Raw genomic sequence first — 18,158 nt, 5'->3', positions numbered from 1 at the left:
TCATAGCAAATTATGGATGAAGTGGAACAAAGGAAACATGAACGTGAAGAAAGAAAAGAGTATTAGCTCATTTATTCCAGACCTGTGCCAGGAAAGCCTCCTCCTCAGCATGATGCCTCTTCTTGTTGCCTGTGGCAATGGAGGCAGAAGGGTCTCTTCCCGCGTAACGCAAAGGAAGATCGACACCAGCCTCCTTGAGCGTGGCATTCAACCTTGGCTTCATGTACCAGTAGGCACCCATGTTGAGGGGCTCCTCCTGGCACCAGACAAGGTCCTCGAGGGCAGGGTAAGTCTTGAAAGCGTCTCGGAGAAGAGCGTATGGAAATGGGTGGAACTGTTCAACCTTGAGGAACGCAGTCTCTCTGTCACCAAGATCCTCACGCTTCTTGAAAAGCGTTGCGTACACCTGTCCGGAGCAGAGAACAAGCCGCTTGATGCCGGGCTTGTCGTTGATGGAGTTGCCGAGCTCCTTATCCTCGATGATCCAGGGGAAGTGCGAGTCTCCGGTGAACTCAGACAGGTCAGACCGGGCCAACGGGTGCCGGAGCAACGACTTCGAAAAGAAGATGATCAACGGCTTCCGGAACTGGCGGTGCATCTGTCTTCTCATGAGGTGAAAAAGCGAAGCCGGCGTTGTTGGGTAGGCCACCTGCATGTTGCAGTCCTGGTGCTGCCGGTCCAACTTTTCCGGGCTTGGGAAAACACGCGGCTCCTCGTTGCAGAGCTCCAAGTATCGCTCGATACGGGCAGAAGAGTGCTCGGGACCTTGTCCATCGTACCCATGGGGCAAGCTCATCACGAGACCGGACCGCTGCTTCCACTTGCTCTCGCCAGCAGCGATAAACTGGTCGATGATGCACTGTGCGTTATTGGCAAAGTCGCCAAACTGGGCCTCCCACTCGACAAACGCATCCGGAGAGGCCAACGAGTAGCCGTACTCGTACCCCAAGGCACCGTACTCGGACAACGGCGAGTTCGAGATCACGAAGTCGCCCTGGCTGGCACCGATGTGCTTCAAGGGCACGTATGTTGCCCCGGAGTCCTGGTCGTGGAGCACGGCGTGTCTCTGTGAAAAAGTGCCTCTTTCAACATCCTCACCCGTGACACGAACGTGGTACCCTTCGAGGGCAAGCGAGCCAAGTGCGAGGGCCTCGCCGGTCGACCAGTCGATGCCCTTCCCCGCATCGATCGACTTGAGCCGGCTCTTCAACACCCGCTTGAGGTTCCGGTGGATCTTGAAGCCCTCCGGAGGCGTTGAGATCACCCGACCAATGCTTTTCAGCGTGGCCTCGTCCACTGCAGTGGGGAGATGCGGCAAAATCTCGCGGGCCAACTCCCGGGGCGACTTGAAGCCCTCCCAGGGGGCCGTGAGCCACTCCCGAGACTCCGGCGTATACTCCCGGGCCTTGTCGAACAACGCCTGGAGCTTCTTCCACACCCACTGCTTGTGCTCGTCTATGTCTGCATCCGTGAAGAAGCCCTCGTCCCGCAGCTGCTTCTCGTACAGCTCGAGCACCTGCTTCTTCTGGGCAATCCGCTTGTACATCAACGGCTGGGTAAACGATGGCTGGTCCGTCTCGTTGTGCCCGTGCTTTCGGTAGCCCACAATGTCCAAGAAAACGTCCGAGTGGAACGTCTCTCTCCATTCGGCTGCCAAGTTGAACATGAACACCACCGCCTCCACATCGTCCGCGTTGACGTGGAAAACCGGCGCATCGAACGCCTTCGCGATGTCCGACGGGTACCGCGTGGATCGGCCGAACTCCGGGTTCGTCGTGAACCCGATCTGATTGTTCACTATGACGTGAACAGTGCCTCCGGTGGAGAATGCCGGCAAGTGCGAAAACGCCATCGACTCGTACACGACGCCCTGAGCGGCGATTGCCGCGTCACCGTGGAACAAAACACCGAGTGCCTTGTTGAACTCGCCCACGTCGTTCTTGAAGTGCTGGAGGGCCCTAGTCCGGCCCAAAACCACCGGGTCCTCGGCCTCCAAGTGCGACGGATTGGCCACAATCGACAAGTTCACGCTCTTGCCGGAAGTAGTGGGTCTCACGTAGTTCATACCCAAGTGGTACTTGACATCTCCAGACCCCTCGTCCTGAGGAGTCGACCCGGAGAACTCCGAGAAGATCGCCTCGGCCGGTTTACGCACCACATTCGCCAACATATTAAGCCGGCCCCTGTGCGGCATGCCGATCACCACATCCTCCACTCCGAGGTCCACAGACGTGTCGATGAGTGCCTTCATGCCGGGAACAACCGACTCCGCCCCCTCCAGCCCAAACCGCTTGTCGTTCGGGTACTTCGTGGCCAAGAAGTTCTCGAACTCGCACGACCAGATCAGCCGGTCCAAAATCTGTCTCTTCTGGTCTGCCGTGAACTTGTACGGCTGGGGGATCTCGATTCTTTGCCGGATCCAGTCGCACCGCTCACGCGACGGGATGTGGATGTACTCCACGGCGTACTTCCCGCAGTAGAGCCGCTCGCACGTCGAGATCACCTCCTTCAACTTCATCGACTTGATCCCGTGCTTGACGAAATTCGGGAGGATTCCCGGTCCCAACGCGATCTCCTTCTCCAAATCCGCCTCCGTGAACTTATAGTACTCCGGAGTGAGCTCCTTCGGGATGTGGAGCGTCTTCGAGTCGCCGAACGACATCCCCAACGGGTCCAGGTGTGCCTTCTGGTGCCCTCTCACCTCGTACGCACGCACCAACAACTGTGCCTTTAGATGCGTCAAGATGTCCTCGTTGCTCGCCGTCTGCGTGCTTGGGACCATGCTCAAGCTCCCGATTGGTCCGGGAATCAACGTAGGTGGTGCTGTAAACGCTGCTGTGGGTGCTGCTCCGTTTTTCAAATTCCTAAAGTACGCATCCCACGAAACGTGCACCGAGCTTGGATCCTTCAGCCACGACTCGTACATCTCATCGACGTAGTTCGCCGCGTCGCCCTGGAGGAAAGAATCCGGACCCATCGTCGATGATGCGTACGGGCGACTCACTTCTCCGAAGTGCGATGCTGTAACCGGCATACTAACCCGTGTATTCGACAAACGGCATCTCTTCAACGCCCTTATGGCCGGAAGAGTTCTCGATAGTCTAAGCATGCTGTAATTGGTCTTATACGGATGCTAGTCCAACTGAAAAAAACTAGAACCTCTGCAATTAAAACGTGTGCAAACCTGTGTATGAGTCTATGCCCAATTTATAGTATATATATGTTTTCTTTATCTTTTCTCAATGCCTCAGAGTCGAGTCCCGCAAACTGGTGCTGATTAGACAACAGGTCTAGCTGATAGGAACCGTGAAAATTGACCAAAACAAAGTGATGCTGACCAGAAGTCGAACAGTAGTATACTGGCGTGAGAAAGGGCAAAGTGTGCATGCTAAGTATATAAGGCAGAAGGAACAAGTCGATAAATAAAATAAAATAAAATAATAAAATGAGATAAAAAAGGATGGCAGATTCCGCGATTGGACAAAAATACAGCCCCGGCCAGATTATGCTGCACCGAGGAAGGAGGAGCAACGGGTGCGAAGAGGGGAAATGGAAATGGAAAATGGGCTCCGTCGTGCATCCGCGGGCAAGGCTGTGACGGGGGAATATTGAAATAATCAGTCAGGAAGTAAGCTGAGAGTGAAAACATCGAAAAACAAGATTTCATAGGTCAAGGGCTATTGCGAATTCAGTTTGCAATTAATGTATATTCAATTAATAGGTTAACGTACATTCAATTAAAGGCAATGCACAATTAACTGTAACATACATTCAATTAAAGGCAATTTACAATTAAGTGTAACGTACATTCAATTCAAGGTAACATACATCCAATTATAAATTTACTCTATCACGAAACGAACACCTTCAACAATTTACATGATGACGAGGGAAACTTAAATGCCTGGATGAGAAGAAAGAAGAGGAGAAAAGGGACCACCTCATTAAACCGACCGAGTATTCCTGTCTCCATGGTCGCATAAGTAAATCGTAATATTATGGATAAAAATTTTTACTTCTCTCTTTCTTATCGATTTATTTTGCCTCGGGGATTCTGCTTTAGGAAGTTGCCCGAACTCGACTCCGACAAAGAACGGCTTCGAATTAGAAATTGCTAACTTGAGACGCAAATCGATAATCAGCATAATAATAACCAATATAATCATTGTAACCAACATAATCAATATTTGCTAAACCGACTTTATAACACGGGTTCCAATCTCAGACTCTGACTATAGCATAGTTCAGATAAAATGTATTTACTCCACACCGCAAACCTGTCAGCTGCATATTGCGGCATTCTCCAGTATCTGCATACACCTCTTACTTGAAATCTCGATAACCTATAATGTTTTTTTCTTATACGGCTGAGCACTATACTTTTTCTCAAACCTTATTGATCTGAATTTTTTAAGATACACTTTAAATTTTGTTAATTTTCAATAAATCGGGTTAGTCAATTATTACGCTTTCACACCGACCCGTTGGTCCAGACAATACAATTCCTATTCATTTTTTGCTTCTTTCAGCATAATAAAACCACAAGAACTGTTAAGCTTTCGACAATTATTTCAGTCAAGTAAAACTTCTTTCTCCCCATTTTATGTCGGCGTGTTCATCCTCTTTCGTGAAATAAATACTGCATAAACCTCCACCAACCATTTGTTGCGTCGATCGACGCGCGACGCTCACATGCCAACAGACCTTTTTATCTTCACCTTCCCTCATTTTTTCCACATCTACGATTTTGTGGGGGATGACTTTCTCTCGAGGATTTTAATCTGCTCCATGTTGTATGAATTTTGAAATCTTAAAAGCCCTTTCGTATATAAGTTGACTGCAGCTATATGTTGAAATATGCGTGCATTGGCAGGGCTTTTCGACTGCCTCTTAAACCACTGGTTCGATTCCTTAGTCTGCCTTTAGAATCTGAACGTCCAGACATACAAAATGAATCTGTAGACACATCGAAAGGAAGTAACAAGATGGATTCTTGGCCGAAAGAGCACAACAGAAAACAGACCAAACAGACTTTCATTACTGAGCACCAATCATATCGGGACAAGTTCGAACTCTTTTCTAGAATACATCGTTTGCAAAGTCTTATGCATGGAAAGAGATGCATCTCCGAGCCACAGGACATTTTGAGACTTTCTATACATATAACGGAACTCCAAACACTGAAATGGTGTGATGATCGAACAAGGAAAAGCTTTAGTCTTTCAAATTTGATTCAACATATCAATCCCCGGCATTATTCATACTTTTGTATGACTTTGGTGGATGCTGGCTATACATTTTCGTCCTCAAAAGATGATGTGAAAACGCAGATACTTATATTAAAACGGTTAAACAACGGAAATGATTCGGACTATGCTTGCTTTCTTTCCTGCATGACAGATGGCACAGACGAAAAAGTCCGACAATCGTTTCTTCAAGTATACTCCATTCAGATGTGCACATACACCATTAGCAGCATTATGAATAAAGGAAGAAATAAGGACACAGAGCGGTTCTTGAAGCTTTTGTTGGAAAGACTGCTTATAGCAAACAATTTACCGTTAGATACAGATATCAGTGCGTTGATGGATAAGGAAGAATTTCTGGTATTTTTTCGGATGCTAAACCGTTTCAAGCTGCGGCGTAATAGGCTCCCTATTTTACGCCCAACGTTCGTTCGCCATCTTATCCCCTTTGTTTTAGAGTCCAAATTCCTTATTTCTCGACGCATTGGCTCATCAGACTTAGAAGCATTTTTGAAGATACTCTACAGGTATCTTTCATTTAGCGAAACGAATGATCCACGCATTATAATGAAGGCCGATGCCGCGTTTCTATACTTTATGGCTAAAATGCCAGGCTCAAAGGTCGAAATTCTTCTTGCATATACTATGGCAATGTTTCCGCAGTCTCGATCATTATTCACATCACTTAATCTAATCTCCAAAAATTCGAACGGTAAAGATTATCTAACTCACAACGGTAAAATGATACCAAATTGCAATATTAGAGACGAGCTCTGTCTTGTCGACAAGATGCCATCCATGAAAATTATTCAACTTATATACGACCGTCTCTTTTTGGGTCATGAGTTGACAAAATGGGATGTTGGTGCATTGTTCTCCAGGTATTTGGACGAGGTCAGAAGAATTCAGTCCCAAGATACGCTATCGGATCATCCATTTTGCAGGAATAATCACTCCTCCCTCATTTTAGAATCTTTCATTCGTTATATTATCACATGGCTGAAGAAACCAGTGTTTGCATACAATAGAGTGATTGTGTTTCTGAACTCTGTTTATTGCTCCGAGCTCAAGTCAAGGTATCTTTCAATACTTATATCTGATCTTTCAAGAAGGAGTTTGTCACATGCATGCTCTTTACTTATACGGGCTGAAATGGACACAAAAGTAGACTCGGATGTTTTTTTTAGTATCATAAACGAAATGATGAGGCTAGGAGAGGAAGAAAGTGCCAAAAAGTATTATGCTTATGCTTGTCGGAGCGAAAGAATTTCCAAATCGTTCACCGATTCACAGATTGCCAAAATATGTGTTGATTTCAAATGGGATGCACCAAAATATTGGCTCATTAATAGACTTTCTGTTGATCCTAAAGTCATATCAAAATTTGAAAATGAAAAGTCTGGATCAAATAGTGATAGGACCCCTGCATGGTTACAAAAGGAAAAGCCGTTCAACACCGATGTGTTCATATCATTTCTAGACGGATACCAAAAGACCGAGAACCGATAGATCACTGTACAAATAATATTTATTAATAGATAGAAGTTATTCCGATGTTGATATAATGTAAACGTATTGCGCCAGATTCCAACGTAAAGAAAGGTTGAAAATAGTCGTTGAGTATATAATTTATATAACGAATGTCGGGGAACATAATTGACGGTAATAACTTAGAAACGCACTTGCTCAATAAAAAGGCAATGTATCTGTAGACGTGACTGGAAACGGTAAAGTATGGACAATTGCAACAAATCCCCCAAAAAAATACTCCTAAATGTTGGCATAGCTTCCAAAAACAATCGCAAGTAGTGTAGTAGACCTCTGAAAACCGAAAAGCAAAAAGAATGAGAAAAAGAAACTAAAAAGAAAGTGAAAAGAAAGATGAAACAAAATTAATTTAAGTAAAAGCAAATGTACGAGTACCAACATTTCAATGAGAAGTTATTGCAACCAGCCTATTCTAGCCATAATGAAAGCTCCCAAAAAGCTTTCTGTAGTGGCGCACAAGAAAAAGCGAAGAAAACCGTTGATTAAATGTCTTGAGCCATTCCTTCAAGACTAATTGGCTGACCCGGCTTAAAGGCAGGCAAACCAAGATATGGACAGCCATCACATCTGAATGCATCACCAAGCGAGCAAGATCCACATCCACCTTTCTTGCCTTCAACTGTGAAGTCAATCTCGTTCATCTCCTCAGGCTTAAACTTCACAACCTTACCTGTCTTTTGCTCTTGCTTTTTGGCTTGCTTTTCAGTTTTTCCCACTTCCTTAACAGTCTTCTGCAACATTTTGCCCAAAAGTTCATCCTGCACAGATCTTTGCTGCTTGTCTTCATTTTCCTCCTCTTCCTTCAGACCACAAGTGCAATCCTTGCATGCTCTTCTTCTTTTCTTTCCAGTACGTCCACAGTTCTTCAAAGGCCCAACAAGAGGCTTCGATAGCCCTGGAGAATCCAACAATTTGTTCTCATCGTACAGTTCTTCGTCGGTAAGTTCATCACTATCACTGTTCTCGAAGTAAATCAGTTTGCTTTGCTTTAACTTGGTGTCCATCTCAGTTTCGACAGAATCGTTATCGTCGTCCAAGTTCTCCGATCCACTATCTGTCAAATTTGGAGTGCCTGTGAGGTTTTCAACGTTTTTCTTGAATAAAGGTAGACCGGAAAACTTCTTTCCTGCTGTAGATGTAGTATTTCTTTTCAAAGGAACAACAGCATCCTGCTTGCTTGGCTTTATCCATTTAGTTCCATCCTGTGCTACAAGGAATCCGGCCTTTATAGCAAGAACGTTACAATCATCCGGAATGAGGCCTTCAAACACACCATTTGGAATCAAAGACTGGAATATGTTCTCAGTTAGAGGACCGTTAAACTTGTTCTTTCTAGCGCCATCAGGTGCCAAATAATATACCAAGCTAAACGTTGATTCAGGCAAGCTTTGTTTGCCAGAAGCCACTCGATCTATAACATACTGCATTAAATGCTCATTTGGATGAAGTGATTGAAGTTTCTTTTTTGTTTCCTCCACTGTAGTTGGCTCAGAGGCCATCAAAGGATGCAACAATAGGAGTACTGAGGATGACATATTTGCTTCCAATAAAATGCTATGTATTCACCTATAGACGATGTCGAAAAGTTACAGTGTGAATGTTTGATGTGAATGTGTATAACTATCTGAAAGAAATGAAAAATTAAGAACTGTGGACGCGGATAATATATACATATATATGGATGCGTTACGTGGAATGTGACCGAAACTTTTACGAGACTGATTACAAATGGGATGAGCGAAAGAAAAAAATGAAATAAAAAAAATAAAAATAAAAAAAATATATCATTCAAGAATTATGAAAGAAAAAAAAAATTATTAACTAGGGGTTCAGTACTTGACAATGATTGTTTTATCTCTGGGATTTACGTGAGACCTTACTTCAGGATTAATCGCACACGTAAATATAATTAGCTGCATTGTTTCTCGTTGATAGCGTACTAATTGTCTTCCAAACTATTCTCCGTGATTATTTTACAACAAGCCGTTTTAACGCCTTCGAGAAAAAAAAAAAATGTTCAGACGTATCGAGGGTCAATCGACGCAATAAATTTTTGATGTTATGTTTCCCTGCTTTAAAGAGATAAACGTAAACATATCTGCTTTGTTTTCTTTTCGAAACATTTTATGTGCGATTTAATATTTAATATTTTTATTTTTTTCTTACCTCTTTTATTTTCATGAAAACAGTACACTATCTAACATTGAATCCTTCTGCTTTCCGTGACTGATCATATTATTCTGAACCAAGATACAAAAAATCAAAGGTTTATTACATTTAGGCCGATGGAATTCAGGCATATTTTAGAAACAACACAAGCCTTTATAAACAACTTATTACATAGCATTAATCATCAATTAGATCAGGCATAGACTTATTAATACAACATAATGAATGCTTCTGATGTAAAGAAGACACTCTCTTCTCTTACAGCAGAACAGATAGAAGCTTTAGGGAAAGTGATTATAGCGTCGGCTTCGTCGGTAAACAAAAATGAGACTCCAAAAGTTACACTGGATAATGTTGAAAATAATAATGGAAGTACAGGTGATGACAATACAAGTAACATGAGCACATGTGATAGCAGCAGCACTCCAAATGAGAGTACATGTAATGAAAATGCACGCAGAAGTTTACCAAGCGATAATCCAGTTACTGGTTTAACTGAAGATAAACTGCATAATAACGATTGTGATGAATTAAAGATACTAGAAAATATTACAGAGAAATTAAACAAGGCAAATAAAATACGGAAGCAATTAGGTGCAGACAGTGGTGGAAATGTTTTACAGTGGTTGACAAAGATGGAAGATGAGTTGGGTATTCAATTGAAAGACCTCGAAAAGCAAAAGAAAGAAGCCAAAAAGTATTTTATGAACTGCATGAAGACATTGAACGAAATGTTTCAAGTACTATTGAACTGTAAAAATAGCAAAAAAGGGACATACGGAGATTTTATTCATCTAATCAGTCCGCCAATACAACCCCTAATGCGAAGCTTTATAAGCAACAAAATTCAGAACGATGATCAATTTTATAACGAAACGCATCCATTGAGTGAGTTTAATCAGCTGATAGAGACAGATGTGATGACGGTCCAAAAATTGGTGAAAGACGCAATATCAGAAATTTGCACGAAGATACAAAAATTCTACTTAGTTCTTGAAAGCGTAGATGAGTATCCAGAAATTCCTTTTTTGAATCTTCTTCCCACAAAGGATGAGCTTGACAGGTTTCTCGGTGCAGAAAAGGCCTCTGAAATAGGCGATCAAATGAGTAAGAAGTTAAGCAAGATTGGTCCTGAAATATTGGATAAGTTGGATGCAGAAACGCAGAAGATAGAAATTGTGAAAAGCCAACGCTTAGAGCAAATAAGACAACTGCAACGACAGTTGTGGGGATTACAGAATGAGCTTTCAATAGAGGACGGGAAGATAAATTTAGATGAGTACTCGGAGGATGAGCAAATAATATTGAAAGTAGGTTTGAAGATGAATACCATCACCAAGTACAAGAGTGAAGTCGAGAAATTGCAAAAAGTTAGAGATGCAAGACAGAAAATGCTTGATGGTTATATGAACAAATTGTCTAGTCTTTGGGATATTCTACGACCTGGAGACCAGAGCATAGTAGCATTTTTGAAGCAGAATAAGAACATTAAGGAAAGCTCCATATTGAATTTGGAATCGTTAATTAAGAAGCTTGAGCAAGAGAAGAAGGACAACATAGCTAAGTTTATTAAAGGATGCCGAGATAGAATTCGTGGATACTGGGAATTGTTAATGTATGATGATGATGAAAAAAAGAAGTTCACCCAATTCTTTGTCACGGACACATCAATGTTTACTGAAGAGCTTCTAGACATGCATACTAAAGAAGTTGAAAAGCTTCGAGTGGAGGCAGAAAGTATAAAGCCGCTTCTCAAAAGTATTGCTGATTTAGACCAGCTTCTGGAAGATAAAAAGGAACTAGATGAAGCTTCGAGAGATCCAAGCAGGTTACTAAGAAGAGATTCATTTCGCATTCTTCGTCGTGAGGAGAAGATGAGGAGCAAGCTTACGAAGCAGCTTCCGTCAAACATTGAAAGAATAAAACAGAAATTACATGAGTTTGAAACGAAAGGCCATCGACAATTCAAAATTAACGGTGAACCTTATATCAAGAAGCTTGTAGAGATCGAGAGGGCAACATTCTACAGACACAGAAAATTTAATCGATCACCTTTCAAGCAGAGAAGGCAACAATCATCTCGTTCAGGTGGTTCACGGAGAGAAAGCATTCCTGGAACGAGGAGAAACAGACGTTTAACCTTGGACAGAACCGCAGTCAGATCATGTAATGCGACACCATCAACTTCAGTCTCCAGATCAAGATCGGCAAGCTCTATGTCCAATCCTTTTGTATCAAGGGAAGCTTCACCTACAGTTGGATCACGTGTATTATCCTCATCAGGAGCTCGTTTGAATAGAACCCGTTCCTTGGGTACAGTTGGATCGGAACCTCTCAGAGCATTACATTTCAACTCTTTAAATGATGGAAGATCAACAGTGTCCAATACTCCGATTGTAATTAAGGGTGGGTCTCCGATTCGACAGTTGGATTACTCCACTGCAAGGACACTGTCAACCAAAAAATCCATCCTTAGCCATGTTCCAAAGTTGCGTTCACTTTCACCCGGTAACAGCAACACTTTTAATTCACATTCTACTTCAAGCCCCAAGTTTAGATATCCGACTAGTGACCGCCATCCCTTGAGAAATTCATCGTTTTTGAACACAAATAATAGTCCAGATACAACTGGTAGAAAACGCAAAGCTTCGTATCAATTACAAAAATCGGAGCTGAATGATGATGATGATGATTCATTGGAGGATCTCAGTGATTCACTCATATATATGTCCGACTCGGAACGATTTCCTGTATGCATCGATAAGGAGAATCAGCCGCCACTTGATTGTACACAAAAGACTAAAGATAGCAAATCAATGCATCCAGCTGGTGAGAGTACCAGCCCAAGGATGACAGTCAATTGAGAATTTGCTGTTTGATGTCATAACGTAATTTGCCATATTGTATTCTGATCCGATGCTGTATTTATAATGCTAAGGTGTACTTCTAGAATAAACATTTACATAAAGTAGTGACTGATTAAAGATAGACATGCATGTATATAAAATACAGACATTGATGCAATGGGGATAAATCTAATACATATTTACTCTTTGCTCCATTCCTTGACCTCTGCACCATCAGGAGCAACTGTTTTAACTTTACCCTTTTTGACCTCAGACCAGTCGGTACTGAGTGAAGTTCCATTACTTTCAACATAACTTTTCATCATTGCTCGTTTTGTGTCTTCATCTGCATTAGCATAAAGAGATTGGAAAAACTTCAGAGCTGGATCTCCTTCTTCCTCTTTATCATTGTCCTTATCATCAAATTTAGACCAATCAATTTTTTTCTTTGATGATGTTGGATATGAAGGAGTGGCTTCTTCTAGATCTTTTTCAGCCTGATTTTTAGGAAATTCCTTCAATGCTTTACTTCCACCTTCCTCGTACTCCAACTTTGGCCATTTGATCTTTTCCTGCTTTATCAAGGATAATTCCATTTTTGTTCCAAACACGATGTAGCTGCACTCAGGGGGCACAATGGTAGAGTAAAGCTTTACAATATCATAGTCAAAAATCTGCCCATCAAAAGTTTTGAAGTGTACGCTTAAGGATTCATCTTTAAACTCGACTTTCACACTTTCTTTGTCGATGCGTTTTACATACAAAGATATATCAATTGTATTTCCAGTTTCATACCAGTCTGTCCTTAATTTCTGCTCTGGTCTTACGGAAGTGCTTTCCTGCTTTTTTGCAGGTTGTGTATTTTTAGTGTCTCGAGCCGGAACAGTCTCCTGCTTACTTGAAGTCTCTGGTATTATAGCATCTTCTTTAGTGGCCCGTATTTTTTTCTCCAAGTCATCTAAAGCAACATCAGTCAATGATTCGGTCTTCTTTAATTTGTTTTTAACCATTCCTAGGAAGATTGACAACTCATTGTTTGTGTTATCATAGCTATTTGCCAAAACTCCAAATTTAAACGCATCCTTATAACTTTTGAGTTTAAATTCTGCCAGAGCCGCATGATATAATCCCATGCAAATGTAGTCCCTTTTGCCACGTTCCCTTGCAAGATGGATCAACGTTAATGAAGTTTGAAGTGAGTCCTCAACCTTCTTTTGACGTAATTCTGAAGTGCATTTCAATAAATGCCCCTTCAACGATTTTGGATTTTCATTCAACACATCTTTTATATACTTGTCCGCTGATAAAAAGTTGTTATCTTCCAAGGCTTGCTCGGCGTTCTGTATAAATTTCTCAATTGCCATCTTTCAATTTATTCCAATGATAAATGGTAAATGGATCGAAGAAAGTATTGGAGTGTTAATCAATAATGATACATGTTTGTGCTTGTAATATTTTGTAAGATTATGTAAGATATCCTCAGCACATGCTTGGTAGGGCTAGGGGAAAAAAAAAAAAAAAAAAAAAAATCCTACAAATATATTCTGGTGAAAAATTTATCTATCTATATGATCTATCCTGCGGGACGTTTAGCTCTATATGATAATTTAAGGAAGAGCATATATTCAAGTACCTTACGTTAAAATAGCAATGTCTAACGATTCACAGAAAGTGGATACCTTAATTCTGGATGCAGGACCTTTGATTACCCAACCTGCTGTGCGATTACAACAACTTGCATTCCACTTTTTCACTACTCCAGGTGTGTATCATGAGTTGAGAGATGAAAATGTGCGATCAAAGCTTCCATTATGGACAGACAAATTGAAGGTTAGGCAGCCAAGGCCTTCATCTATTAAAGCAGTTTCCGACTTTGCCAAGTTGACCGGAGATTACGCCGTGCTTTCTATGAATGATGTGCATCTTTTGGCACTTACATATGAGTTAGAATGTGATCTAAATGGTGGCGATGGTAATTTGAGAAAAAGTCCTGGTGCTCAAAGAAATAAAGATCTTCAAACAGAAAAAGAACAGTTGTCGAAGGAAGCTTCAAAACCAATAGTGAGTGAGAAGCCAGAGGGAACGGTGCTTGAAACGAAAACAGAAAATGTAGTTGAAGAAGATAGAACGCCAAATTTAGTTCCTAAACAAGTTGAATCAGAACCTAAATCTAAGGAAGAAGCGGGTGATGTGTCTACTATATCTCAAAAGAAGGAGTCCGAGGGACAAGTTGAAGATGACGGTTGGACAACCGTTAAGAGTAAAAAGCACGTTTATAAGAAGAAGCAACGTAAGAGAGGTGGCAGAAAACATAAGGCTTCAAGAGATATGCTTATAATTGATGTGCCAAACGAGTCAAACTCACCTGCATCGGCATCTTCGCATGTTGTTCAGGCTGTGGAAAGAACAGAGAAGAAATCCGATACTGAAGAAACTTCTGCAAATCAAACAGATTCGAACATCCCAGGAGATGATGGTGAATGGATTACACCAGAAAACTTAAATGAGACGATATTGAAAGATAATAACGAGGTTGAAGATTTGGGCAGTGCGGAGGAATCAAAGGTTAAAGCAGCATTGGCAACAGGTGATTTTGCCATTCAAAATGTTGCACTGCAACTAGGGTTGAATTTATTTGATGCCATGTCCGGTCTCAGAATAAAGAGGGTGAGAAACTATATGTACAGATGTCATGCTTGTTTCACAATGGTTCCTATGCCAAAAGATGGTACTCCAAAGCATTTCTGTCCAAACTGTGGAGGTGCTACGTTGATGAGATGTCCAGTTTCCGTTGATTCCAAAACGGGTGAAGTTAAAGCTTATTTAAAGAAGAACTTTCAGTGGCACACAAGGGGTAATGTGTATTCTCTGCCTTCACCTTTATCGAAGAATAGTCAAAAGAGGTATGGCCGCAAAGGTTTCCAACACAGAGGTAACGAGAACATTGAGGAAATATATCTTAGAGAGGATCAAAAGGAATATCAGCAGGCAATAAAGAATGCCAAGTGGCAAAGAAAGCAGATGGAGAAGGCCATGGAAAACTTTGTGGGTGGTGGTTCGGCCGATAACATTGTTTCTCCATTTCTTGCTGATGGTGATCTAAGATCTGTCAAAGTTTCTATCGGAAAGGGAAGAAATGCAAACACTCCGCGTAGGAGGAAGAGATGATGCAGTGTATATCTAATAGTGTATATTTGCCCGTTGCGTAATAGATAATATCATAGCAAATATAACCATTTGCCGCCTGGAAAACTGTAAATAAATTGTTTTAAGATTTAGAACTTAATTTTAAACTTTCACGAAACGAAATAGAAAGTAGTATTTGTAATTGGAAACTAAACCATACTTTGAGGTTGCAAGGATTCGTGGCGAAGCGCTGTATGCTTTTTTCATTTTTACTATTTTAGCTATTTCTTAGGTGACAAAATCAACTAACTCCCTTCATTTTATTTATGTTATTTTACAATTTTCAAAATAGCACTTTGTTTGCTTTATTTGCATACTTTTACAAAACAGAAAAGATGAGTTTGCTATAAATCATTCGCTATTATGATATATTTGTATCTACAAATAACTACCACCAAATATATTTCTGTATTGAACAGCAAAAATGTACAATTATTGTAATTATACTTTGGTGTGCCTTAAATCAAATTTGAGGGGACATAAACAGAAAGCATGTAGGGACTGTTAACAGTATACCATCTATCAGACAACTCGTACTACTCTCTATACATTTTCAAATTTCGCCTGCTTGCCTCCATACACCAGTAACATTCATGTGACTAATGTTAGGTAAAGAATACATGCAAGATTAACCCCGAAACAAGGATATGTTTTATACCATTTTCCTTCTTCAAATCTGAGTACAATTCAATGCTTTCAATGCAAAGGTCAACCAAAATATATTGGCGGGCTTATTACCATATACATACTTAGAGGTGGCTTTTGTGTAGAGTAAAAGTCTCGAGAAAGTAAATCTTTCAGGTTAACTATGCGCGATGTGAGAAATCTGAAAATTACCGATTAGAGCATCGAGTAACCAATATATATTAGATCTTGCATTTAAAGCAATGCTTTAGGTCAATCCTTGAAGGGGAGTATAGTAATTGTTCAAAATACTATCTAAAGAATGCCTTTAATTAGTGCTAAGCACAAGGCAGCCGGACATGAGGGTCCCATGCAAACAGAAGACGGGTCTCTTTTTTGCAAACCTACCAGTAAACAGGAAGTACAATTTTATACTCGAGCAACACGTGAATCCGTTGATGAGTCTTTACCACTTGGAAGTGTAATAACTGACTGGATACCCATATGTTATGGATCTCTGACATCAGGCGTGAAAAAGGATGGAAAATATGCAAACGAAGCGATTGAGAAAATAGACACGAATCCAGCTGTAAATCCCGGACTAAAAGAAGATGGCCTATACATAGTCCTTCAAGATGTTCTTTACGGATTTACAAGGCCAAATATATTAGATATCAAGCTGGGGTCAATATTGTATGACGAGAGTGCGAGCAAAGATAAAGTTGAACGAATGAAGAATGTTTCACGAACTACAACGAGTGGGTCTTTGTCTTTTAGAATTTGTGGTATGCAGATGGCCAATGACTTTCCGGGAAAGCTTCCGGAGGATATTCCGGGAGTTGAAATGAAGAGCGTATGCAAAATTCAAGATGATGGTTACCTTGCATTTAATAAGTTCTTTGGTCGACATTTGAACTCGGATACGGTAATTGAAGGACTACGAGTTTTCTTTAGGTATAACAGGCTCTCTAAAGACACGCAGGATCAGATGATACAAACTTTCGCAAATAGATTGATGATGTTCTACAATTGTATACTAGACACAGAGTTCCGAGCAGTGTCTTCATCGCTTCTTTTCGTATACGAAAATGATCAGCAGATATGGGAGCAGAAGAATCACGAGGATGCATTAATAAAAGAGACTGTAGCCGGTGAAAGTGATGAGGAAGATGAAACTGAAGTCAAGCAGAATGCTCCCTTAAGCGAACTCAAATATATTGACTTTGCACACTCAAAGTTCACCCCAGGTAAGGGATATGATGAGGAGATAGCACAAGGTGTGGAGAACCTCATCAGGTTAATTAAGCAAATTTAATCAAACTAAGCATTCTTTATACAAATGCGCAGACATATAAATTGATGAAAGTATCATGATAATGACCAATAGACTAGTACTACTTAAAAGGAATCCTTCATAGCTCTCAATTCCGCCATCACAGAAACTGGATCTTTCTTACCTGTGGCCCTCACCACATCGTCATCAGACAATCTGAAAAATGGATTGAATGCTTTTTCATCCTTGACTGTGAAGAATCCTGTGGTAAACTCGTGCTTACCTGCAAACTCTTCCAACTTATTCAACGCCTTATTCGAATCTCCGTACACAGTCTTTGCAAATTTCACATCTGAAGCCGTGTATTCGTGACCCGGGTACGTGATAGTTTCTGGAGGTAGGTCTGCTATCTTTTGTAGTGCTTTGATCATCTGATCGGCCGTGCCTTCGAAAAATCTACCACACCCGCATGTAAACAAAGTGTCGCCAGTAAAAACGCATTTTTCGCCCGTTTTCTTGTCTTTAGCATAATAGCAGATCGAGTCTTGCGTATGACAAGGGGTGTGGTACGCGGTAATCTCTATATTCTTTCCCAATTGAATCACTTCTTCATCGGAAGGAATATATGACACATAAGGACAATCTTTGCCACCAATAACAGGAACTCCTTTATAAATGGAAGAGAGCAATTTGCCGTTTCCTCCAGCATGATCATAATGGTGATGCGTGTTCACTATTCCTGTAACCTCAGTTTTATTCTTTTTCGTTAAAAAGTCCATGATATCTGAAGGGTATGCTGGATCAATCAACCATGACTTATTGGATGGTTCATCAGTTAGGAGATAGCAATAGTTATCTCCCGACCTCCAACTCATAGGCAAATACGTGACATGCATTTTCCGTATAAAAATCTTCGAGAAGCAGCTAGCAATTGATGCAGCAGACATGTGTTCATCGATATTATAGATTCTTCGGTATGTTCTTGCAGCAATTACTTTTTTTTTCAAATCGTTGTTTGAAGTTCACAAGAAAAAGACAGAAGAGAATACTCAATTCCGCACATCCTTACACTGAACAGCAAATCTAATAATGAGTAAGCAGACTGACTAAATTAATTGTTCCGACACACACACGTTCAGCAAATGAGGTCCTTATAAATTGTCAGAAGAATAATAAAGCCAGAGATAAATTCAAAGCTCTTACACACTCTTTCCCTGCTACTCTTCCTCTACACCAAATTTTGTATGCTCATTTGTATTTAACTAA

The 18,158-nt window shown here is 41.1% G+C and overlaps 8 protein-coding genes across 8 annotated transcripts; 4 read left to right on the top strand and 4 right to left on the bottom strand.

The window, feature by feature from the left end:
- Nucleotides 1-67: 67 nt before the first annotated feature.
- Nucleotides 68-3,109, bottom strand: KGD1 (2-oxoglutarate dehydrogenase E1 component; the record flags this gene model as incomplete). Its single annotated transcript, XM_041279091.1, has 1 exon — nucleotides 68-3,109. The coding sequence occupies one exon, from the start codon at nucleotides 3,107-3,109 to the stop codon at nucleotides 68-70; it is 3,042 nt and encodes a 1,013-aa protein (XP_041137305.1).
- Nucleotides 3,110-5,480: 2,371 nt separating this feature from the next.
- Nucleotides 5,481-6,755, top strand: BRETT_000525 (uncharacterized protein; the record flags this gene model as incomplete). Its single annotated transcript, XM_041279090.1, has 1 exon — nucleotides 5,481-6,755. One exon carries the CDS (start codon nucleotides 5,481-5,483, stop codon nucleotides 6,753-6,755), a length of 1,275 nt encoding a protein of 424 aa, XP_041137304.1.
- A 521-nt stretch (nucleotides 6,756-7,276) lies between these two features.
- Nucleotides 7,277-8,329, bottom strand: BRETT_000524 (uncharacterized protein; the record flags this gene model as incomplete). Its single annotated transcript, XM_041279089.1, has 1 exon — nucleotides 7,277-8,329. One exon carries the CDS (start codon nucleotides 8,327-8,329, stop codon nucleotides 7,277-7,279), a length of 1,053 nt encoding a protein of 350 aa, XP_041137303.1.
- An 855-nt stretch (nucleotides 8,330-9,184) lies between these two features.
- BRETT_000523 (uncharacterized protein) lies at nucleotides 9,185-11,827 on the top strand (the record flags this gene model as incomplete). The annotated part of the gene is made up of 1 exon (XM_041279088.1): nucleotides 9,185-11,827. One exon carries the CDS (start codon nucleotides 9,185-9,187, stop codon nucleotides 11,825-11,827), a length of 2,643 nt encoding a protein of 880 aa, XP_041137302.1.
- Nucleotides 11,828-12,009: 182 nt separating this feature from the next.
- Nucleotides 12,010-13,173, bottom strand: BRETT_000522 (uncharacterized protein; the record flags this gene model as incomplete). The annotated part of the gene is made up of 1 exon (XM_041279087.1): nucleotides 12,010-13,173. One exon carries the CDS (start codon nucleotides 13,171-13,173, stop codon nucleotides 12,010-12,012), a length of 1,164 nt encoding a protein of 387 aa, XP_041137301.1.
- Nucleotides 13,174-13,459: 286 nt separating this feature from the next.
- Nucleotides 13,460-14,977, top strand: BRETT_000521 (uncharacterized protein; the record flags this gene model as incomplete). The annotated part of the gene is made up of 1 exon (XM_041279086.1): nucleotides 13,460-14,977. The coding sequence occupies one exon, from the start codon at nucleotides 13,460-13,462 to the stop codon at nucleotides 14,975-14,977; it is 1,518 nt and encodes a 505-aa protein (XP_041137300.1).
- Nucleotides 14,978-15,941: 964 nt separating this feature from the next.
- BRETT_000520 (uncharacterized protein) lies at nucleotides 15,942-16,934 on the top strand (the record flags this gene model as incomplete). The annotated part of the gene is made up of 1 exon (XM_041279085.1): nucleotides 15,942-16,934. One exon carries the CDS (start codon nucleotides 15,942-15,944, stop codon nucleotides 16,932-16,934), a length of 993 nt encoding a protein of 330 aa, XP_041137299.1.
- An 83-nt stretch (nucleotides 16,935-17,017) lies between these two features.
- On the bottom strand, nucleotides 17,018-17,839 carry BRETT_000519 (uncharacterized protein; the record flags this gene model as incomplete). Its single annotated transcript, XM_041279084.1, has 1 exon — nucleotides 17,018-17,839. The coding sequence occupies one exon, from the start codon at nucleotides 17,837-17,839 to the stop codon at nucleotides 17,018-17,020; it is 822 nt and encodes a 273-aa protein (XP_041137298.1).
- Between the last annotated feature and the right edge of the window lie 319 nt (nucleotides 17,840-18,158).

This window comes from Brettanomyces bruxellensis, chromosome 8, assembly GCF_011074885.1.
Source record: "Brettanomyces bruxellensis chromosome 8, complete sequence".
In the NCBI taxonomy this organism is placed as follows: Eukaryota; Fungi; Ascomycota; class Pichiomycetes; order Pichiales; family Pichiaceae; genus Brettanomyces; species Brettanomyces bruxellensis.
Note: the sequence above shows the minus strand (reverse complement) of the source record. Positions and strands in the feature narration are given on the sequence as shown.